This window comes from Meleagris gallopavo, chromosome 9, assembly GCF_000146605.3.
Source record: "Meleagris gallopavo isolate NT-WF06-2002-E0010 breed Aviagen turkey brand Nicholas breeding stock chromosome 9, Turkey_5.1, whole genome shotgun sequence".
Taxonomy (NCBI): Eukaryota; Metazoa; Chordata; class Aves; order Galliformes; family Phasianidae; genus Meleagris; species Meleagris gallopavo.
Window position 1 is genome coordinate 176,547 of NC_015019.2, and position 24,557 is coordinate 201,103.

A 24,557-nucleotide genomic window follows, 5' to 3' on the forward strand; every position below is an offset into this window, starting at 1 on the left:
GCATTATAAACTAGATGTGAAGCATTTCTAAAATACAGCGTCTGAAGTCCTCATCCTTTACAGCTATTATTTCAATTCAATGTTGTAAGACCACAATAACTGGAACATTATTGCTTAAAGCATCCGTGTGCTGCATCCAGTAACAGAGAAAACAGGAAAAAAATACAGGCAGGCAGAAGCCCTGCCAGCTGATTCACTCCAGCTTACAGAGCATATCACATTATTGCCAACGCTATACAAAGTTACTGCAATAACAAAAGCACTCTAGTTAACTCTTAAATTCATTAGGAAAGCTTAACAAAGCTTCATTTTCACTTTGTATATCATTTTCTGTAGCACTGCTCCACAGTATTATTTGGAAAAGTGGCCACAGGAAAATGAGCAAAGATTCATTCAGGTATAGCAGACCTTTACTCAGGTTGCTCCTAAGGACACTGGAAAGCCTTAATTTTTTTGCAGTGCTAGAGAGGAAATCCTCTAAGCATCAGGAGTAATTTTCCCCATAAGCACTGAGAAGTCCATAATAATGTCCAAAGACATGCAAAGCAGGGCTGTCCCCACTCATGGGGAAGGATTCTGGAGTGGTTACAAAGGGTTATTTCTGTAGTTTTCAATTTCAGAGGTACAATTCAAGATGAGGACATGAATTTCATACCCAGTTATCACGTTACTAGGAAATAACATGCTAATCTCATAAAACTGATAAGTATCTGGTACGTTACATCAAGGGGATTCTCAACATTTACACTGTGAGATGGTAAACTGCTAAGTTTAGTTGTATTTGGATAAAAAGTGTTTAAAGCAAGAAAAAATATCTAAGTGACAATAAAGCAGTAGTGTGGATTGGGTTAAGCCAAATAATTTGAAGTGACCATTCACAGCCAGCAATTCAACAGCCAACAAACTGAAACAGAACTGTTACAGCCATCAGATACTACACAGCAAGGAACTGAAAGACAATGAGTTACTCCTGTTGGATGGTTGTGTTCTTCAACTGCAGCACACAGCAACAAGAAATCTGCTTAATGAAACGCATTACCTTCTCTTCTTAGTCTTAGCATGTCCTCAGATCACAGAATTACAGGTACTGCCTTTTGTAAGAAATAGATTTAAGTTGTTAAAATGAGTATTACGTGAACGATACAAAAACCAGGTTGAGTTACAGCATCTACAGCATTTCAAAAGGTCAAAGCAATACAGATTACACATGTATTCTGTTTGAGAAAGATTTCAGATTTGGACTTTGGAAATGCAGTTTTACATCAGCTTTTCAACGAGTTGTGAAACCTGAAAGGACAGAACCAAATCCTGTTACACACATGGCAAACACATCCCTCAGTCAAAATTAATTCAGCCTAAAATGGAATATCTGTGACAGAGGTGTTTTTTTTTTTCCTTTTTCTTTTAAATATGAACTACCTATCCAACAAACTAATTCAACCTGCTACTAAGATCACCAAATTATTTGCAGCCTTTTTGGAGATGAATTCAGCTGTGTATTCTGTGCACGGTTTCAGAATACTCTCAAAATACTGAGAATCTGCGCAGAATACATAAAGAAGATCAAAACAAACAATGCAGCACAGTGGGAATTCTACTTTTTCAGAAGTCCAATGTCTCAGCACAGTGACATCTGTACAAACTGATCTGTGTGTTATGCAAATCACAATAAATCCCGTGAACGTGACAAGGATAAACACCGATATTCCTCAACTAAATGATGGGTAATGGCAAATTGTAGAAATGTAATGTGAACTCAGGAGCAGTATTACATAAAGTCCTGGGATTCACAGTATAAACCTGAGATTTTGGCAGTTTTATCAAAATGTCCTCGATTACTCTGTATGCATCACGAGTCCTCACATCGTACTCACCACGTGTATTTGTTTGTCCCAAGCAAAGAAAAGTAGACAGCTTTGTTTATCCAACAATACATTAAAACAAACAAAAAGTGATTAGGTATTATCAAATTAAATATCATAAATAAAGTGTATTTACAGTCTTTTCTAATTATTAGATAACGACAATCAACTGTGCAACAAACTTAAAACACCCAACATCAAAAAATGTGAAGCATTAGTTAAATCTCCACGTATTGATTTTACAAAAAACTATTAAAATATTTAAAAATTCCCATTTTATCTATTTTCAACAAAGAAATCTCAAAAAAATGTTTAAGACTAGTAAGAGTTATCAGTTACACAGGCACTTCACATGTAAACAATCTACAGTACAACTGAAAAAAATATTTGGCACCAACCTAGAAGACTGGAAAAAAAACTCAGAGTGTCCTTTTTCCCATTGTTTTGCATCACCACACACTCAAGACTAAATACTGGCAATGTTGGAAGTGCGTAAGTTACAATCAGGAGTGCAAAAATAAAAAGAAAGAACACTAATGTTAAGGTTTCTAAGAGAGTGGAAGTGGATTACAGCTATCAGCCACTGCGTTTTTACCATCATATCATCGCCACGTTTTTGTTTTCCTTTAAATCAGATAGTTGACCTTAATAATTCAAGCAAGGAGGATCAGGTTTTGTACTTCTAAATTAATTCAAAAACCGTTTCCAATGTAGAAAAAGAAATCCAGCACTTAACTGTAACATTGTGAGATGCTAAATGGTCATTTTGAACTTAAAGTTTTAACTTTTAAATGGAAAGAGAATCTGATGCAAAATCTTTGTGCACCCAACTACAAAAGGAAACAAATCGTTACGGTATTTTAACATCAGCTGACTCCAAGGTTTTCATTATAATTCCAAAGTAAGGCTCTCTACAGCATCTGGACAGACATTAGTTTTTGATGGCTTGGATCTTCCTATGTAGGAATCCTATGTAGGAAGGTAAACTGCTCCAGAGCTTCCAAGAAGTAGCATTACATGGCAGAAAGCTGAGATACTTTCAACGTGGGCAATTCAAGCAGAGCTTGAACTGTGAGGCCAACCTTCACCAGACCCCTTTCCTCCAGTATGTGATGAGGCAAGCAAAGTCTCTCCTGTAAAATAAAGTAGAATAGGTATTAAGCTTCGTTCACTTTTTCCCAGCTAGGTAACAAAAGCATTCTCCCTGAAGTTGCACATATATTAGATATCTGTATAGAAAACATTTTGATGTGGAAAATTATCAGTTTTCCCCTTGGGACCTCCTGGAGGCACTAACAGATTGGGTCCTCAGTACTATTCCTGCCATTGGGTACCAACTGGAAACACAGCATCCTCAATTTAATGCCACAGGCCAGAAATAGAACTCTTCCCTTCCTTTCATTTCTTTCAGCTCCTTGGACAGTGTTATAATCACTACTGCTCCCCAATTGCTTGCCTGCTGTAGGCTCTATTTACTGACATATCTTTGGTGTGATAATGTTAGTCATGAAGGCAATTGCCATACCTGTGGAACACCCAATTTTTTACAAGCATCCAGAAAGTTCTCAACATTTCTTCGGCACTTTGCCATACTGAGTTTAGGCTGTAAAGAGAGGGTGACAGATTTTCATCAGGTAATTGTGAAGTACTGTTTACATCTGATGCAAATTCTGCAACAGCTGCTAAAACACAAACCAGCACACAAATTATACAGATTCAATACATAAAAATAGCTCTTCAACAAAACTTCTGAGGCTTATTTAATAATTCTTGAAAAAGATTGAATACGGTAGATATTATACGTGACTTTTTTGCAATCAACTTCAAAAATCTGTTTTCAATTACGATGCAAAAAAAAAAGAAAAGTGAGCTAAATGTGCAAAAAAGTGAGCTAAATGACTTACCACTGCTGGCGATGGTACGTGAATGCTGGCAACAGAGCGTGGCCTTATGTGATTGGCTAGATGGCAAAGAACTACTCCATCCATCAGTGCTGCCCCAATGTCATCCGGCAAGATTACTTTTAACCTTGATTCAAGATTCTGTTCAAAAGCCCATAAGTGGGTTGTTATCAACATTAGCTAATTACTCGTTTTAAATACAAGGTATTTTAAAGCAGACACTTTTAAAAGGGCATTTTAATATTAGAATTAATATTAAATTCAATTCATACTTCACTGAGCACAATTATTCTTTTCTCCACACCAAGATCACATTCCCTTTGCTTGTTCCTTTTTTTCCTTTCAGTGACACAGCCACATACACTGACACAGACATTCAGCCAGCAACTACCACAACAGCTCTCAAAACCATATGCTGAATCCCACTGCTCATAACAAGAAAGCACAGAATTTAAAGGCAGAAATGTTAGGCTGAATACCTCCACAGCTGTTACTGTGCAGAATTTGTGGGCTGAAATCACATACAAGTTTACTAGAAGGAGGAGTAAAAGACTACCAAGGTTTCAACTGTGGTACAAAGCAAACTAAATGCACTGCACCTACATAGTAAGTAAGTACATACATTGCGAAGTTGTCTTATTTGTTCCCTTTCTTCTCTTAAATGCTCCATTTTCCTCCTCATTGTAAATCCAGGATCCATTGCTCCATAGTCCTGGCGAGCTGCACGGCTGAAAGCTATTGAACATGACTGAAGTTAGCCTTCAGAATTCAGATTTTAAGAACAGTAATAAAATCTACCAGGATAATAAAATCTAAAGGGAAAAACATGCTACAGAACGTGACAGAAAAGAGACACATCAGTATCCTGAAGTAACAGATGCTGTCCGTGGGACTTAGTTCTCAAATAAAACATAAATCATCTTATTTAACTGCAAGTGTATTACTTCAAAATATGGACAAAGAACTGACTTCAGTATTCAAATACTTAAGATGTATGTTTCTATTTGTACTTCTGCAAGCTTATCTTGCAAGCTAGCTTTGAAAATATTTTTATGGAGGCTAAAGAAAGGAACAAGAATCTTATCCAAGAGTTCAGAGCTTGTCTCTTAAATACTTTTGACTGCAATTCACTTCATTCATTATGTTCAGAAAGCCTAATGACAACTATATTTTATAGAATACTGGCAACGGAGAACTAACAAGCCTCCTAACTTCTATGAAATCCCACCTTCCTACAGCCTAGGACACAGATAATTCCAGATGTGCACAGCAAATCATGGCCCTATATATGTAACAAGCCAATCTTGGGCACAGAGTTTCAAGAGCTGCTTACAAATGATAAATGATTTGAGGAGGACCCTAAAGGTGCCACTTGTATGAACTCAGCCAGACACACACTGCTATTGAGGACTCACAGGTTAACATTTCAGCAGTCAAATTTCACTACCACGAAGACAGAAAATGTCAAGTTATCTTTTCTTTAAAATAAATAAATAAATAAATAAATAAATAAATAAATAAAAAATTGTTCTCTCCAAACGATGTATATTAACTGGAAATGAGACTGCAGAGTGGCTTTGCCAAATTATGTCTTACATAATTTGCTGACACAGTATATTCTCATGGACCTTAAAAAAAAAATAGTATTGTAATAGCAAAGTGTTTGTGGATATTCTGAAACCCTGGATTTCAGAAAAGCGAAAGCCTTTAGAGAATCTAGTCTGATGCAACAGGGGGCAGAGTTTTGGAAGAGTCAGAGCACAATAAGGCACCAAGATATGCAATTCCTGGCAAAGCTCTGCTCCATGCATCCTTTCACAGGACAATTACAAAAAAACTACTTCTCTTGAAACCCAGTTGCCTCATCACGTCTCAAGAACAACTGCACGCTGTTTCCCTGTTCTTTCACCATGACTAAACATGCAAAAAATAAATCAGTGAAGCTGAAGTGACTGTGCAGCTCTGGGAACTTTCAGTTACTTGACAGCTGCTTTGGCAAACCATGTCTTTTCCAGAACTATGCTTTTGGTAAGTACACTGAGTGAAAAGCTGTGCTGTGTCCTCCCTTTGCATTCATTCCAATTCATACATCTGGTGTCCTTATTTCCTGCTCCTGCCTGGGGAATGAAAACCTGTTCCATCATGGTAGCTTACCTGACCTTGGTTTGAGACCAAACGGACCATGAGTGTTACTATCAGTCCTCTCATAATCCTGTCAAAAAGAGAGAAAGTCTGTTTTCTTCTGTTCGTTACAATAATTAACTTCTGTTCCCATCAAAATAGTGTTTAAATTATTCTTATCTAAAAAAGAACAAAATTAGCCCTTCTGCTTCTGTAAAACACTTCTTAGAAATGGACACTATAAAGAAAACGGAATAGAAGTGAACTCATCTTACCAAGGCAGAAAAATCAGCACCAGGTAAACTAAAATATATTCTAAGATTAATAGCTATTCTCAATCACCTCAAACAACTGCAAACCATTCTGTTAACTGAATTCTAATGCAGATGCAAGCTAACGCAGATATCTTTGCAACTGATTTTTGTAAGAAATGTTTATTTTCAATTACGAAGATATATTGTGACATGAGAAAAACTAAGAGTACTCAGGAATCTGGTATGTGCATACATGAGAAATTCTTAGTTCAGTGCATTTCACTGTGCCTAGGAGATGTTCTACTCATTCCACTCAGGCCTCATATCAGCACTAGCTGGAAACACTTATCTTTGCTATGGTATGTTTACAGCTTAGGAGATTAGTGCAAGTGCAGTGAGACTACACAGATGCTACTTATAAAACAACACAACCGATGAATGAAGCTGCAAGGCTACATCATACAGATGACAGAAAATCCTAAGAATGAAACCACTTGAGCAGTGTCAGTACCTCTGGGTTCCATGGAAAGTACTGAAAACTGAACCCACAGGTTTTACTTGAAGCTCTTTGAACAGCTAATACATAAGGGAAAACTACTTAATACACCAAATCTTCATTAGCTGCTTTCATTTGGAGAATAAAGGAGACAAAGTAATGCAGCTTTCTACAGATCAATTAATTAACAAAAATAACCTAGGGAAGACCAGGCAGTTGCAAAGGTAAAAAAACAAAAACATGTTATGTCTCCGGTTTCTACTTCTGACCCTTCATTACAAAGAAATATCCCTAATTCCAGTTCCAAAGTAAGCTAGCAGCTTTATGTCTGCATGGTAAACCTGGGGACACGAGTAATGTGCACACAAAAAAAATGTTGAGTGAAAAACAAAGCCACAAAGTTGTACCTCGGACGACACAGGAGACTGTGGGGACACATTAGTATTATCACTGTCTTGCTAAAAAGAAACCAAAGAGATGAAATTATAAAATGAAAACTATGATTTAACAAGAAAACATGAAATAATGAAATACAAAATACACAAGACATACATTTGTCAAGTATGGCACAAATTGGTAGAAACTGAATTTAAAGACATATAACGTAGGAAACAATACTTAAGAAAACTCATGTAGAGCATTACTTTAATGATACCTTTTCCACACTACACAATTTTGGGTTTTCTTTGGCTGTTTTTTTTCCAAATAGGAGTATATTTATTTCACTTTATTCCTGCTTTGGCGTCAGGAAAGCAAAGTTGGTTTGCACCACCTCTAGCCATTGTTACACTGTTCCATGAACATGGCTCACTGGTGGTTATAAAACTATTTTCTTATTCATTTCACACAATTTCCATTTCTTACCTCATCGTTTTCATTTCCACTTGAACTCTTTCTGGAAGATTTATACTGCAAAACACACAGAATTATCAACATTAAAGGAAAAACCACGCTTCCATTTTAAACTACACGAGTTGATATCATTCAGAAGTTACTACTTTTGAAGCTGCTGGGAAAAAGAACACGTTACAGAATCAAAGGAAAAGGAAAAAAGACAAAAGGAACACTCAATTCCTAGGCTACCCAAGAACTTCTGTATGATGGTGAGAGAACAAACCCATTTCAGAAATACTTTTATAATGTGAATTTTGACTGCATATAACATCTGATTCAAGAAGGCAGACCTCAGTAACTGACAGCCTTCAGTGTCAGATACAAAAATACATTGTAGAAGCAATTTTAAGATGGATTTTACAACTGCAAAGCCTGATCACATACTTTTACCTATTGAAGGCCACTGCTCTTTCACAGGTCTGTGAAATTTTGCACAATGCTCCTGTCCCCACCTCCTGATTATCTGAGAAGTGCAATGAAAACGAAGGAGGGATTGCAGCAAGAAAGTTACAAAAGCCCTATTTAGGATGGAAAAGAAATGTATTTCATTGCCTGTAGAGGAAACATACAAATAAACAGGAAAATACAGGTAGAATTGAAGAGTTCAGTCTTCCACAAAACTCAGTGCTCAAAGTGCATTGGGCTGCACTATCTGCTTTTATGATTAAGAGTCTGACTTTGGAAATGGAAGAATCCAGTCCCAGGATCTCTCCTCAGAGATCTAATTTTGAAGGCTGCCTATAAGTTACAGTTAGAAAAACTTAAGACGACAAAACTGACTTGAAATTATGTTCTAAACATTCACAAATAAGCAACTTCAGATAGTTCTGTTAGGTGAAGTTCTATGTCTAACTGAAACACTTAAGATGTCAGTCTTCATCCCAGAAGAAGCCTTTTCAAGAGTTACTGAATGACTTCTTTTGTTCTTAAAAAGGAACCTATGTATGCAGTGAATGTAGTCCTGGGGTCACATACAGATGTGTTACACACATCTATGTCTGGATATTTTGCTTCTTCAGGTTATTCCCTGTGTATCTGAAGGGAAATATCCCCTGTGTGTTTGTAAGGAAATACATTACTTTGGGAGTTTATATGCCAAAGCTTAATTTTCAGTGTCCTGTAGACATCCACAGCTGACTTCTTTTTTATGCAGGCCTTCAGCCAGTTCTGCATTCAGGTTTTTTCCCCATACTTAACCGTATCACAGCTAGCACATAGTAATTCCTTTCCCTTGTGGGTATGCTAACCAGAATTTCTGCTTAGATGGAGCTACAATCCAACTATAAACTATCCCAGCAAAAATGCATTTGGGTTCATAAAATTGTCTTAGGTGGTAAAAGTTCTTGTAACAATAATATTCAGCACAATAAAGATCTAAAATATTGGCCAGGCTTCAAAGACATGCTACAGGAAAAGGAGTTCTGATTCTCGTAGGCATCCTTAGCTGCACTGAACAACTACAGCAATAAAACTATATAGATTATATAATAAAGATGCTCTATAAATACTTCTGGATGCTGAGCCAAGTAAATTATTCTTGGTTTAATAACACCCGTTGCAGTAGCTTGGCATGACATCTCTTAAGATACTCATTAATGTTTGGCACTACAGACATTTTTCAATGCACTTTTTTTGCCAAGAAAATATGGACAGTATGAACTGTACTTTGATTTGGCTCTCAGAACAGCTGTGAAGCTCACAGTGTTTAGTTGATTCCCCCCACACTTGTCATGGATGAAAGGGTTCACTTCCTTTACTTGTTGCCTTGTTTCTGCAAATGAAACTGATGAGAATGAAGTGAGACCGTACTTTTTGTTGCTGATCCAACGCCACATATGATTAACCCTAATCAGTAAATTAAGCTTGTTGAGACATACTAACAGCTGCATGAAATGTAATTTCAGGTATCTGCTTCCACCACAGAGCTCAGAACTATTAGTATTTAAATACACTTTTTGAAGTGATAATAAATAACCAGTGCAAACCTTCTGGACAAATGCTTATTAAACATGGTTAGATTAATGAGTTAAATGGCAGGATTCTGTTTGAGAATTTTCTCCTCCTTCCCCTCAAAGACTGCAGTGTGAAGTTAATTAACGGATACAAACGTTGGAAGGGGGTCACTGGAATTCAAGTTAGGATAAAACTCTCTAAATTCCCAAGGGCAAGAAAATTAATAGCTTCTTTAATCACAAGGAAGTATCTGGGTTATACAGCATACTCTATTTTTTCCCCCCATAACTTAATTTCTTTAAAATTCCCTATCGTTTTATAAAGATCTTTGATGGTAGAGATCCAAGAAACCGATTTCATAACTTACCAATTAGATCCTAACTCAACCTAGCACTGGTCAGAACTATCCTATTCCTCTCCTCTGTGTAAAAGCACATTTTATCTGAGTGCTGTTACCTCTCAGCAGTTCTACAACAAGCAGACACTGACATCTAGTGACAGTGAGACTCACTGCAGCAGCAAAATCAATACAGAACCAAAATGCACATACATCCTTTGTAACCACGCTGCAAGAAAAGACAAAGCACGTTTCAAAAGACTGAAAATGAAATCCTTCAAACTGGAGCCAAATGGATTGGATGGGGCAATCCATCTATAGCAGGGTGCTTTGAAATAGATGATCCTAAAGATCCTTTGCAAACTTGTACAGCTTGCAAAGCAAAGGAGGAAAAGTCCAAGCACTTCAAGATAAAAGAAAAAAAATACAGAGTAATTACCAACACCATGTATTACCTTGAAATACTCTTTTCTAATTTGTTTACTTCTCCTCCTTTCTTCATTCTGCCAAATTATTGGCTGTGTTTCTGGCCAGCGCTGATCGTCCACTGAATCCTTCTGGTTTTCCAGTGGCTAGGAAAGTTTACAAATACTTTTACAAAAATGATAAAAGACACCTTGCATGCATTACCACAAATTATTATGAACTGTAGCTGGCTTCCCACAACGTAGCTTTAAGGCATGGAAGTGTAGAAATCAACTGTCCACTTAAAAAAGAAATCACTTCAGATGCTAAAATACACTTCATACAAGAAAAAGGAACTACAAAATCATTCTTATGAGAACAACATACTTTTCTGCACTAGCTTAATGTTCACAGGTATGTTAGGAAGCCATCTAATGCTACCATATATAACTTCAAAGGGTCACTCAGAACTGTGGTTAGCCAGCAGCACATCTCATTTCTCAGTACGAACATTCACTGCATAGGAAGAGGATGAATATAATAAGAATTTGCGTACTGTTCTCACCTAAAAAGCTACAAACACCAAATAGCTGTATAAAAGTCTCAGAATGTTGCATAATAGAATACTTTGGTAGAGGCAGTTAATGGAAATTCATTCTTAAAGTAAGAATAAATAAGTCTGCTTACTCTGTGGAAAGCAATGGACAAACTGAAGGGACCAATTCATAAAGAGGCTAAGACAGAATATCCACATTTTCAAAGATTCATTTATATTAAAACATTGGGCCATTTAGCAATTGTATTAACTGATGGATTAAGACCCAAAATAATTAAGTACCCTTTATAGTTTCACTGCAATTTTGTGTCATGCAAGACAGGAGGAGGTACATGGAGTGGAAGACATACATAATTCAGATTATTTGTAAGTACTTTTTTTTTTTTAAACTGATTTGCCATAACCTTATTGTTTATGCAAATAAATTCAAAAAACAATTAAACTTTATCTCACCAGTCTCAAAATTGTACAGCCATTACCATACCCCCTAAAAAGCCTTGCATTACACAACTTGACTCAAACTATCTGAAAGTTGATGAAAAGTTCTCCATTTTCCACAATTACATGTATACTATGTATGCAAGCAACCAAATTAACACATTTTCAGCAAGAAACAAACAAACAATGAAGCAAATAAACCTTTTGGATTTGGGTATTTACCTGCCAGCTGTATGGAGACACTGGAGAGTTCACTTCATCTGTTGAGACACTAAAAATCAAAAGGAGAGGCATTATGGAATTTCATTATTTTTGTGTGTTTAAAGAACAAGAAGTTACTACGTTCCATTATTTTGTTTTTCAAAGCAACCATCCAACATTTCTTCAATACTGGCAAAACATTTGTACTCAAGCATCTGGAATACTCACAGCCTTCATTTCACTGTTAGGTTTACACTAACGATGGAAGGGAGAAACATTTTAAGATGGGACAATGAAATGGCAGAATCTCAAAAAGATACTCCAGGCCAAGGATGGTGCCTGAGCTTATCAGAGTAACAGTTTAGATCCAGTGCAACTTAAAAATTTTCTATATCTTTCTGTGAAATTCAGCTCCATCAACTTACCAACAACCATTTCATTCACATTCTGACAGCTGAAGTAAAACATGAGATTAGAAGCTGTGCAGTATACCAAAAGACTACAGCTGAGGATTTAACACAAGGACTCAGCTCTGTGTGTGCAATGATGATAAAACCTACTCCCAAAGTAACCAGGCATTTCTCAGTTTCTGTATTTTCTATTCCTTTTTTTTCCACATTTGCCTCAAACCAATTAATCTGCTTTCTAAAGCTGTTAGGCATAGGAAATCTGTCTGAATCATATCTGTTAGACTGCTCAGTAATGAGAACTGCAGGAACTGCTACAATAAATAATTCTGTTCTGCTGTTAATACCTACTACATGGTCTATATGTGTGAATTCCTTATGGATATGTCAGTATTTCTATTATCTTTTTATGTTCCTTACACAGTGAGTGACTGGAGTTCCTGCACGTCAGCACAACAGGACAACAAATAGCTTGTAAGACCCATGTACTTTGTGCACACACCTGTTTCTGCTGTTCATCCTGAACTAAAACAATAGGTCAAAAGATGGCAGTACTGACATAAAACAAATATCAGAATTAGTTTCATAAAATATTAAAAGCTATGATAAAGTAAAGTAGATTAATACCATTTTTCAGACTCCACTGGCTGCTTTGGCCTGTTCCTCGTGCTTACTGAGGCTGAATGGTTAAGAAGCCTACAGGAAAAAAAAGCATAATAGTCAATAGTTTTGTAGTTAATGTTTTTTTTTCTTAGAACACACTTCACTTACACAGTATAACTCTTCCTGTAAATGAAAGTTTGAACAGTAAGGTAGGATCTTCCATAAAGCTGGAATATGTATGTGTGTACCCACAGACATGAAATCCAAGGCTTCCAAGAAATCCATTCTGCTTCCATTCAAAACAACAATACAATTTTCAGCTTGTATAATAGTTCTGTTCTGACTTTTAACCAACTAAAATCGATCATAATCCAAACCAAAATGCAGTTTCCCCTTTTGTCCTTAGGTACACACCAGCTGAACTGATCTTGCAGCTGTGAAGTTCCTCCACCCTCCACACAAAAGGCCCCACTGTTTGCTAAAACCAAAAGAGACAAGATGGTCAAACTACAGCAGATAAAACAGGCTGAGCACTACAGATCAGTCAGCAGGAGGAAGGAGGGCAGTTGATTAAGACTGCAAATGCAAAAGAAATGCAAGAAAAGGAGAGAGGGAAAACAGGAGAATAAGAGAAATGCAAGCTAAGAACTAAGCTAAGTCTAATAAACCTACAGAAATCCCATTTTCCTCAACCCTAAGCAATAAAAATCTTAAATATATAGATTCAGATTATAATTTTTAAATTGGGAATACACACAGGAAGGAGATTATGTTTAAGATGTTAAAAATACCACACCCATCATGAACACTTAAATATTTTCAGTTAAGCATCACGTTGAGAATAGCTGGAATGATTAATGAATTCTTGGAGGTATCAACATTATGGTTCAATACTGAATTCACCACGTGCTGGAGAGGACTGACAAAGGAAGTTTACATCAAGTTATATGGAGAATTTATTAAAAATAGGGAAAAAAAACCAAGAAGAAAACCAACTACTCTGCAGGCACCTTGTTATTATGGCAGTTAATATATGGCAGTAAAACAAGGAACTTCAAATGATGGCTGATTTCCATTCAGACTTCTGATTACTTTCGTAACTCTGAGCTCAGTCATCACTCTTAGTTCAAATCTGAGTGTGTGAAATTCAGTTTAACAGGATTGAGAAGTTAAGCCTGTAACACAACTCGATAATTCAGTTTGCAGCACGTGCTCCCTACATTTTGTCTTCAGTAACAACCTTAAGGGCACTTTCCAGAATTTAAAGAAGTCCAGACAGAAAGAAGTTTCATCAAAAATTTAACATTCAGAGCACAGGATGCATCAACCATCATGAAATAAACTGCTCTGTAGTCATTAATTTTTAGAATCAATTCCCAAGTAATTTAGCTCTCTCTCTCTTCAACTGAAGGCAATGAGAAATTCAGATAAACTTTGTGGTGATATTTGACCATTAAGATGAGCTGAAGGAATGTACAAATTTGAGAGATCCAAACACACTGATGCATCTGCTTCACAAAATGGCATTAATTCCTGTAAACTCAATGATTCTATGTAGCAAAGGCTATTTCTTCTACATAATCATGAACAGAAGTGTTAGGGAAAAACTATGCCACATAATGCCAAACATACATCATAATTCATATTAAATTAATATGAAGTTAGAGAACTACAGACTCTTGAGTTCGTAGCACAATAGTTTATCTGGAAATGCAGACTTGGTAGCCTAGATCTTTCTTCCAAGAAATACAATACAAAGCAGTGTGCGAAAAAGGGAAGAACAAAACTTAAATCCTAAAGTGATGTTCTTTTACACGAGATGTTAATGGCACAAAGAGCCCAGCAATTGCTCTTGCCATCTATCAAATCCAGCTACACAAAGATTTGGACAGATGACTGGCCAATGGACTTGCTGATGCTCATACTGAACCCCAGTGTAAGAATGTGCAGAAGAGAACTGCATCAGCACTGCAGTTCATTTTCTGCTTATGTTCCCACTAACTACAGAAATTGTGCTATTACACAGATCAACTACAAGCTTTGCAAGGGTTTTAAAGCATACACAGTGTGAAATGTAAAAACTCAACAGCACAAACAATTATACATATTTATACATACATTGAGCTCGAAAATCAACGCTGACTCATTTTTCTGGTTGTATGCCATGCAAACTAACAACTGCACCAAACTGCTGACGAGATGGGAAAGAACTGATAGTCCAGTTATGTTACTGGAAAATATTTTCCAAGGTCTGAGAATCGATAAAGCAGCTTCTCTTCCCAACAGTCTTCGTTTTTATATTTTAAACAAACGCAATACTGTAATTAAGGAATGCAAATGAAGCAAATGATGCTACTGGTGCTTGAAGGATTGCCATTGCTATGTTTAAAATACAAGAACTACCTGGGATCTATTAAGCTCACAAAGACAGTAAGAAATCTTTCATTATAATACAAAACTAACAGATTTCAAACTCAAGAGGACTCCACTCATTCAGGAACAGTCTAATGCCTTCAGGTATAATGCTGTCATTGTAAGCTGTGCTCTTATGGCTTCAGGCAGTTCCTGTTGTCAGGGGAGCACCTACACCCAAGAAGTGAAACAGACTCATTTGGTACCACAAAAGATCGTTTCAATTAATTAATTACCCTAGTTCCTGGTCTGCTTCAGCAGAAAGCATCCAGAGTAAGTTACAGTTAACTGATAAGGTAGCTAAACCTGAAAGCAGTCAGTTCATCACATACACGTCTGAGCATAACCCACACAATCCCATCCCAGAGTTCTAGCTTCCTGTGAGTTTTGTGTACCTGTTACTTCACTTATGGCTGACAAATGCAAAAAAATTCTCAGTCACGATAGTATGAAAACAATCACTAAACTCAAGAGGTTTTTGAAGAAACAAAGTTTTTCTCTGAGGTTCCATATGAGAGCTATTATAGATTCAAAAACAAAAGGGAAAAAAAAGGAGATAAAGTATGTGATAGGGACAGAAAAATAGGCTTCTAGTCAAGGGTCATTTAAATATACTCTGTTGAGCTGCCTAATTAAATATTTCCTCAAACAGTATTTCAACTCAACTAACAATAAATACATTGCAATCTGCTTTTTGCTAGCAAAGTATCTTAGGCTAACTTAGCCAACCCCTATTTTCTGCTTTGCTTCCAAAAATGGCCAGAAATGTTTCTGTTCTCCACATTTTTAGAAAATCTGATGCTCCACAAACACTGTATACCTGGATGCACGTCCTGCCGCCCTCGTCCTCTGGAAGAGCTTTTCACTGAATGAAGTTCTATAGCTTAATGGCCTTCGTCTGTATTCATATTTCATGTACATCAAAGCCAAAGACGGAAGAAGGAAGCAGAACAGGTTGATGGGAAAGGACAGGGAAGTCATTAGCACAGCAAGCAAAAAGAAAAGAAACACTGCGTAATATTAAAAGCAAACACTGAATGAGCAGGAATGCAATTAGTAAGGAGTTATTTCATGATGCTCACTTCTCTGAGCATTTTGCTTGCTCAGGCTGTACATGCTTTCCACAAATTCAGAAATATCTCAATTCAACTTCAGAACATTATTCTTACTGCTGCTTGTGGCAAGAAGCTACGAATCCACAAGCCACAGATTCAAAATCAGGTCTAAATTTCACTTTACTAATTGCAAATAAGTGTCATTTTATATTAGAGATTTACCCCCCATATATCTAAAGATACATAAGCAAACTTTAAATACAAAACCTAAACTAAGAAGTAAAATTTAATTACTGAGATCACATACATATGATCAATTTAAGAGCAAAGTAAAACATTTAACAAGATCAATGCAGTAGGACAGAAGAATGCATGACAAAGTTTAACTTGCAGCACACCAGGAGTGGCTTGGTACTACAAAAGACTAGGTAACCAAGACATTCTAAAACTAACCAGACAAGACAACATACAATATAAACAGCCATCATAAAAGATATACATCCACCACATGTTAAATGCAGAAAATAGTCTATTTAGGTGAGCACTGGCCATGCTAGCTTGGTCAGAGAAAGAAAAAATAAAAGATTACCATGCAAACCATAAAAATCAAGACACCTCCCCTATCATGTCCTCCTCTCCACATGAGGATATCACTCCTTTAAGACAGCAATTTTATGAAAAGAAACACGGGACAGCCTATTGCTTCAACTGTTCAAAACTGTTCTCAAAATGAAGAACTTTCAAGTTCAAGGCAGGCTAAAGAATATATTAATTGCAACACAGTTAACTAAGATTGTTAATACCTGTGTTTTTGTTCTTGCTGCAGTAACTGAGCAGCTATTTTTCTCAAGTCTGTCACTTCTTTGATTTCATCATCTTCCTCAGCCAGCAGCTGCTCTTTCTGAAGTCTGAAAAATTAAACATCAGTGACTTGCCTGACTTCAGTAAAGCAAGATACAGAAACAGCAACAAGCAGCTCTTCATTGCTTTTTTGCTCAAGAAGAGGAGCTTTGTGTTTAACAGACTTCTACATGCAAGGAGTTTAAAAGTAAAACGCCTCATCGAAAAAGATGTAAAGATTTACCTTTTTTCATCTCCCCAGTCCTCATTGTGCTCTATCTTTTGGGATTTTTCAGGGTGTTTTCCTCGTTCCTTATTTAGGATGAAAAACAAATTAGACTTCAATTTAACTCACACACAAAAAAAAGAAGTCAGTTGAATCAAGCTATGCTACCTTTATATAAGACAGCAGTGGTCCAATCTGCACATCTCCCTGCTCAGGAACAGCTCCCTCCTCTGCATTAGGATCAATGTAATCATACACCTCCTGGTCTAGTAAAGATTGATTAGGAACAGAAAAGACAGTATTAACAGCTCTGTTAATCAAACGTTGAGAGACAAGTCACAGTCAGAAGTACAAGTGAAAAATTACAGATAGAGATAATGCAATTAAATCACATCCCTCTGATCTATCTTCCTTTATTTATGATTTTTATTACATTTTTTTCTGAATTCAAGAAGATAGAACTCCAGTATACCCTCATATCATTTTGTGCCATTTTCCTAAATTAGATTACCTTAAGAAAAACAATTCTTTTCCCTAAAGTGACAGATGCACAACAGATATTACCTTTCTGTGGATCGAGTTTATTCCCCATTACATGATTGTCATTCCTCAATGTCTGTTCCCTTGTTGATTCTGATACCTGGGAGTGAAGGCTGATTGTATCATCATCAGATGGCTGTAAAGACAGTCACACTAAATACAGAATTTGCATATAAATCACATTATTAGATGATTTGTTAATAAACCATGAGTTATAATACAACACACCCATATCATGAGGAATAGCTCCCAACACAGAAACTTCTTTTTTCTTTTAAGAGAATAATAGTTCAGGGAGCATTGACTGATTCTGCGAGTCCAATGGTTCAAACTAACCTGTACAAATATTCCAAGGGTGTTGAATGCAACTTTGCTTAGCATTTCCCAAACTATACGAAATAGAGAAGCAAAGAAAATTCTACAAAACAAGTTATAGAAATTCACCATATAAGAAGTAATAATATACTTACTTCTGTTGTGGACAATCTTTTATCTCCATTATCGCTTCCAATGCCAGAGTCTGGTCCATGATTTTTATTGGGATAAAAGTCCTCTATGCTACTTAAAATTTAAAAAATAACAATGAATGAAAGAAACTGCAGTCTCACTTTTTTAAAAGATAAACATTCTTTTAAACATATTTTCTATATATTCATCTACAAATCTTTATACAATGGAGATTTTTCAGTCACTCAGATCCAATTTCAGACTCCATTAATATTACCTTAAAAAATAAATTCTATGACTTCTAAAATAAACCACTGAAGTTACAGCTACTGAACTGTAAGAGTAAGTGTTTTACATTCTTTTCTCCACCCCAAAGACCACTCCATAGCAAATGCTAAAGAATATAAATAAATAAAAGCATCAAACAAAGCAAAAATCCAATACTCACCTGTCTGTCAGTGGCTGGGAGGGGATTCGTTTACCCAGCGATGGAAGATCCAAGGAATCTGGTTTTTTATCTATTCTGAGGCATGCCTGAATGCTGAGGAATTTAAATATATGTACTTTACCCTTTAAGCATATCTGGAAACAAAAAACAGTTCTTAATTACATAGCATGTCTTTAAAAAACACACGCCAACAAATTCTTCCTACACTGATGAGTTCGTGCTCACAATTCCTACTAGCAGAAATACAGCTAAAAAATAAAACCTGATTGGTATTAAGTTAGGATCTTAAAGAGGAAGCTCTTCTATTGTAAATTACTAAAGCAGCATTTTTTCCATACTAACCTGTGCTGGTGGTATCTGCATTGGATTGTTATCCAAAACTATTACTTGTAAGTGACGTAACTTTCTGTAACAAATTGGAATTTCTGTAATTTTATTACAAGAAAAATCCAGCTTTACCAAAGGAAGGTCTCCTAGTTCTGTATGGAGGGGGAAAAAAAAAAAAGAATAAGATACCCAATTAACACTTTACCTCGTTTAGCTACACTAAAGAAATGGCGACGGGCAGCTTACCATCTGGCAACATATGGAGATTATTTCTTCTTATGTTTAATTCTCTAAGTGACTGCAGTTTTCCTATTTGCTGGGGAAGAACCTGAAGTTCATTGCAGCTAATATCCTAGATAAAAAATATAATGAAAAAATTAGCTGAACATCTTAAATGAAATTAAACAAAGGCAAACTATGAGAATTGTTATAAAGCATCCGTGGCAGATCTCACATTGATTCTGCACTATTTAGTGACTCATGTTTCAGAAATTCAATTCAAAAGGTTAAAACAATAAATGATGAAAGACTGGTTTTGAAACTAAAACTGTACCCCAGGAAACAAAGGATCCTGCTGCAGTTTCTGTGTCAGCTACAAACTTCTCGTATTACTGCAGGCAAGTGATTTACAATCTGCTTCTTTCAGAAAAATTCTTCTTTCCTTAAAAATCTTCAATCAAAGGAACAAAAAATGTACAGAGTGATGCTAGGCTCACCAGCTCTCTGGACTCAAGCATTAGAGTGTAACAAAGCAGTGCCAGATGAGCACAGCCCACAGATACTTCTGCCTCTGGTTCAACACCTACGTGGCCAAAATCAAAAATCACGCTGATATAATCAACAGTGTCTGAACTTCTCTATTTCCAATAACAATATCAATAAAATACAGTGCAGTGACTCATTTCCTAGACTAAATACCATTACATTTTAGATACTTATCTACATAATGAAGAATTGGAAGCTGATTTTAAAGGCTAGCTTCTAGTTACTCACTCAGCTGAGTGAGTCAGCCTTAAGCCAGCCTCCTTCCCCACTACACAGTTCAGAGTTCCAGCTGTTAGCAACAGAGATGACTGCACACAGCTGGATGTCTCAAATTATAGGCTGCTCAGGGTCAGCTGTTGTGGATCTACTGCAAGTTCTTCTCTGTCCACATCACCAAATGGAAGATAGGACTCCTTTCTAAAAAGAATCTTTCCAGCATGTGGTTTGGTTGTCAAAAAAAAAGAAAGTATGAACTTCTAAACAGGTCCAACAGGTAATGGAATGAAACTCTCTGCTATGTCCAAAATCTGTCATCAAGCAAGTTTTGACAATCCTGAAAAATAGTTCAAAAACAGTGCTACTGTAACACTGGAAAGTTATCAATTCCTGTAAAACAGCAGCAGTGGATCTCACCTTGAAGCTCTATGACACTGAAGTATAAAGAACTTCTCACCAAATAAAGGAGTAGAAGACCTTAAAAAAGCCTCACAATCAGAATCTCACATTGCTTGTAAATTAAGGAATAAGTGTTGTCTTATCTCAAAAATTAGGTCATGTTAAAAGATCTTCAGAGCATAAACACCTACTCCCAAAATAGGGTATGGTTTACTTGCAGTAACCAAAGAAATAGTAAATACTGAAAAATCAGACCTCATCCAAGTGCCAAGTTTGTGAATGATTGTGCACAGTTCTCCAAAAGCAGAGCTTAACACTTAAAGCACAGAATATTAAGAAAATAACAGACAACAAAGCACAAAGGTTCTGTATTCCATAGAACAAAATCATGTTGCAGATGCACCTGTACTGGAAATAGCTCAAATCACTCTTCAACCTAGCCAAAGCAAGGGAAGAAGAAAAGGCTGGGGTGGCCTGGGAATGCATAATTGGACAACAATAATGGACTAGCATATGAGTATGGATTAAATAAACTCCTCAGCTACAGAAAAAATGAAGTTCTTCAACAGAACAGTGATTACTGTAAAGAAAGTCAGCAGAAAAATGTAACATTTTAACATACAAATCAGAGATTCAGATGAAACAATCTGAAAAGCAATTCTATTTCTGAGGGCTTTAAGTTAACCCAGCGTGTTGATCTGTCTTTATTCCCAGTTTTGAGACTCTGCAGTACACATTACGCCTGTATTCTGAGATCAAATGTTGAGGAAAGAATAACTGAAATTACACTTTGCATTCTTATTTTAAAATCATTATCGATTTATATTTTTCTTACACTGTAACAAAGTCCTTATAGTTTCCTTAGTACAGTTAATACTCACCAACTCCATTAGATCTCTCAGCTTTCCAATTTCTTCTGGAATGGAGACCAGCTTGTTATTACTGACAACCAGAACTTTAAGTGGAAGATCAAACAGGTATTTTGGCAACGTTGACAGAAGATTTCGACTTGAGAGAAAGAAAAATAAAGAAGCAAGGCTGGATCACAGTACTCTCTTGAAGCCTGATGGCAAGTCTCAGATGCTGTACTTTTCTCCTATTCTGAAGAAATGTTCTCCACCAACTATAATTTCATTTATGTTTCATAAAGCTATAATCTTTATCATGAACTCCCTACCAGAAAAAGCCTAAAATACATCATTTTAGGTCCCACTTTTAATTTGGATAAATGAGAATGTACTATAGCTGAACTTTCTAATGTTAAAACATAGAGAACTCTGTTAAAAGAAATTAAAAGAACGCTGACAAATGCAACTGCAAACAACAAGAGCAAACACATCACAGGAAATTCTAACCCATGTTCTCAAAGCTTTATGCCATGATTTCCCCACTTTGATGGAGAGGTACAGCTGATTTGGCACCTTGTCCCATCTACTGTGACTCGATTATCAGCACTGACTGTGGGCAGTAGGGAATCTGTCAGGAATATAACATCAGTGTGGTTCAAATACTGACAAATTACTGCATTCCTGCTGAGCTGATGAACATCTGCAATACTGAATCCGTACCTGATGTTTGCTTTTATGCTGCTTCCAACACTTTCAAAAGGACCACCCAAACTGATGGAGTCTTCTCATCAATGCCCAACCAGGGGGATCTATGAAAAGTCACTGCTTCCCATGCCATTTGGTTGTGTCATTCCTATGCCATCACCAAAATTCTCAACACCTATTTACTACTTCAGTGAATAACAGCCCACAAGATAAATTTTAATTAAAATTGACTTCTTCAAAGCAGCTTAAGTCTGCTCTGGTAACAAGAGAGATATTGTTACTGACAATTTTAAATCAGCATTGGAAAATCTAGTAGTTGCTGAGTGCCACAGCCAGCAGTGCATATAATTGCTCTCATAAGGCACTCATACACTGAAGAAAGAGGCATTAGAAAAGAACCGTGTGAAACATATGAAAATTAATTCCTTTCATACCTAAAAAATTCCAAGATGTCAGTAATTGCCTCTACTTTAAGTGAAAGAAAAACCACCTTAACTGCTTTTGTTCAATGGATATGTATTAGAACAACTGTTTCCATAGTAAAAAGAAGTTTTCTAATGCTACAGGACTACAGACAGGGCTGCAAAAACTTAAAAATGTTTCAGTTCCAAAGAGGCACTGTAACAGCAAACTGGAAGTAAACTGTCACCAGCATCTTTGTAAAGAACAACGTATTTACACCAAGTGGAACATAGGAAGCTTTGGATGCATACGTGGGGTTTCTACCTCAGGCAGATATGATGGGATGGTATGAGATACAACGCATGAATAAACTTTTCTTTGTGGAAACCTAGCAGTGAAAAAGTAATTCATCAGCAGTGAAACATAGGAAATTCATGTGAAGTCAATGAGGTTGTTGTGTTTGGAAAAGGAACAGCCAACTCGGAATTGTGTAATGCTTCCCTCCAGTCTTTTAAATACAAAATGAGAAGTGGAGATCACGTGGCTCTCTTCTGCAAGGAAGTTAGTCTGGCAGTGTTTCCCTGTTGTTCACCACTGCAATCCACATGTACTGTGAAAACAGCACTCAGATATTAGCACGAAAAGGAAGAACAGAACACAACCACGACCTCAGGTGAGGTGACTCCTGAAATAACACACAACACCCACTTAGAACTTAATGCTACTGCACTTCTGCATAGAGCACCTCAATCACCATCAAAAGAGAAATGGGATTTTGCTCCTGTGAAGGAAATGAGGTCAAGTTTCTTCCGAAACAACAAACAAACCCTGCAGTTTTATTGTATCATTTATCCTCTGAAGAATCTCCACAAACAGATGACTTAAAGAAATCTGTTCTGTAAGAACAGATATTGGAGGTTTCGAGATTGTTGTGGGCTGTTGTTTTGGATTTTTGCTTTTTCCCCAAAGTTTAATACATACAGTATTAAACAAGCTCTGTTATCAAGTCTGACATGTTAAACAGCTCTCAGCTGGGGAAAATGATCTGGACTTTATGTAGTCAGTGTTAAAAGTGTGAGGAATATTGAGGAAAACAAGGCCTCAGCTCTGTAAAGGAGGGTTCCAACAGATTCCATCTGCTTCTGTATGTTCATAGAACATCCTTAACAATCTCCAGTTGAGCTTCTTTTCTTCTAAGGAAGACCAACCATGCGTTTTCCAAGTTTAACAGTAAAAATGGATGTGACTAATGTGCAAAATGAATAGGATGAGTAGGATGTTCTGGCCAGAGCGATTTACCCCCCAAGAGAGGTAAGTTTCTAAGGGTAAATTTTAAACACAGTTTTTTAGGATAACAGTAAAAACAAAGAAAACTTCACCAACTCTCCTTACAGTCAGCTACCACAGTTTATTTAAAGAAATTCTGCAAGGCAGCCAACTCCTTCCCGCAAAGGAAGCAGTAAGAACTGCTGGCTCTAAAACACCAAGGATATGACAAACACAGTTACTGTGTCTACCTGGACAGAAATACAGCCACGACGGCAATGTTCGACAGAAGCAGGATTCCACCTTTTCAAAGAGGGAAACTGGATAACAACAAAATACAATAAAATAAGAAAAGAATTACTCACCTAATGTTCAGGTAGGTAAGCATTTGCAGGTTTTTTATAGATTCTGGAATGGATTTGATGCAGTTGTGATACAAATTTAACGTTTCCAGTGGTGCAAACAGCCAGACATCAGGAGGAATTTCAGTAAATCTGTTCTTGGAAAGATCTGGAAGTAAAGGGATTTTTTTAGTCAAAAATTTGCCTGCGATAAGATTAAAATAACCACTGTTATTCTTAGCATGCTAAAGAATAAAATCAAGTATAAAATAATTCTGTTTTAGCAGACGGTACTGCATATAATAAATTGGCCAAAAAGACTTACAACACTAAAACAGTGTTATTTGATACTCACTCATAACAGAAAATAGAAAAAAAAAAGTCAGAAATTCAAAGATGTTTTATCCACTGCTAGTTAAGAATGTTTAAAATGAAACTAAATGAAACTGAATCTCACTTCTTGTCCTTCTTCTACCAGTCACCCATGGAACTGCTTTTTTTTTTTTCCCCTCCCATGCTAGGCTTAAAAACCAAGCAGGGAACAAGCCCAGTAAACATTACTTTTCCTGTTTGACAGCTACATTACAAGCTAGTTTTGTTGTGCAAAATATCTGCAATGCTAAAGCCAAGTCAGCAAAAAACCAACCAAACAAAAAAACCTTGCATGCTTTGCTCAAGAGCTGCAGTTCTCATCTAAAAATGCATCCTTTATTGTAAGCACAGGAACTGAGAAATTCTCCAGTTGCACATTTATGACTTAGCTAAAAAGGGAATCAAATCACACTATCGATGCCAGAAGTACACAGTTATAAAAATAAGGCTGCAATTTACCCCAGCCTAAGAGCAGCAAGCGGCCTCTCTTTGACAACAGCAACATAATACTTTAAATAGG

The 24,557-nt window shown here is 36.6% G+C and overlaps 1 protein-coding gene across 4 annotated transcripts; it reads right to left on the bottom strand.

Moving 5' to 3' along the window:
- Positions 1 to 888: 888 nt before the first annotated feature.
- Positions 889 to 23,831, bottom strand: LRCH2 (leucine rich repeats and calponin homology domain containing 2). 4 transcript variants are annotated; one of them, XM_031554609.1, is made up of 21 exons: positions 23,690 to 23,831; positions 20,985 to 21,111; positions 18,970 to 19,075; positions 18,739 to 18,875; positions 18,397 to 18,530; positions 17,972 to 18,059; positions 17,526 to 17,637; positions 17,130 to 17,227; positions 16,980 to 17,047; positions 16,699 to 16,803; positions 15,661 to 15,738; positions 12,453 to 12,521; positions 11,440 to 11,488; positions 10,274 to 10,390; positions 7,499 to 7,543; positions 7,042 to 7,092; positions 5,918 to 5,975; positions 4,386 to 4,498; positions 3,767 to 3,904; positions 3,388 to 3,465; positions 889 to 2,995 (listed from the first exon to the last, which is right to left on the bottom strand). In XM_031554609.1, the coding sequence occupies exons 1-21, from the start codon at positions 23,710 to 23,712 to the stop codon at positions 2,876 to 2,878; spliced, it is 1,914 nt and encodes a 637-aa protein (XP_031410469.1). In that variant the 5' UTR covers positions 23,713 to 23,831; the 3' UTR covers positions 889 to 2,875. The 4 variants fall into 4 exon arrangements, with proteins under 4 accessions (XP_031410469.1, XP_031410468.1, XP_031410471.1 ...); XM_031554608.1 differs by having other exon boundaries at positions 17,972 to 18,062; XM_031554611.1 differs by lacking the exon at positions 15,661 to 15,738 and having other exon boundaries at positions 17,972 to 18,062.
- Between the last annotated feature and the right edge of the window lie 726 nt (positions 23,832 to 24,557).

Bases quoted from the DNA above. Each gene is read 5' to 3' on its own strand.
- LRCH2 (XM_031554608.1), bottom strand. From the start codon at position 23,712: ATGCTTACCTACCTGAACATTAG. The intron at 18,063-18,396 runs GTGAGTATTGGA...TTAAATTTTAAG, and splicing joins TCCCAGCCACTGACAGACAG to TAGCATAGAGGACTTTTATC. The intron at 7,544-10,273 runs GTAATACATGGT...TGTGTTTTGCAG, and splicing joins TTAGAAAAGAGTATTTCAAG to TATAAATCTTCCAGAAAGAG.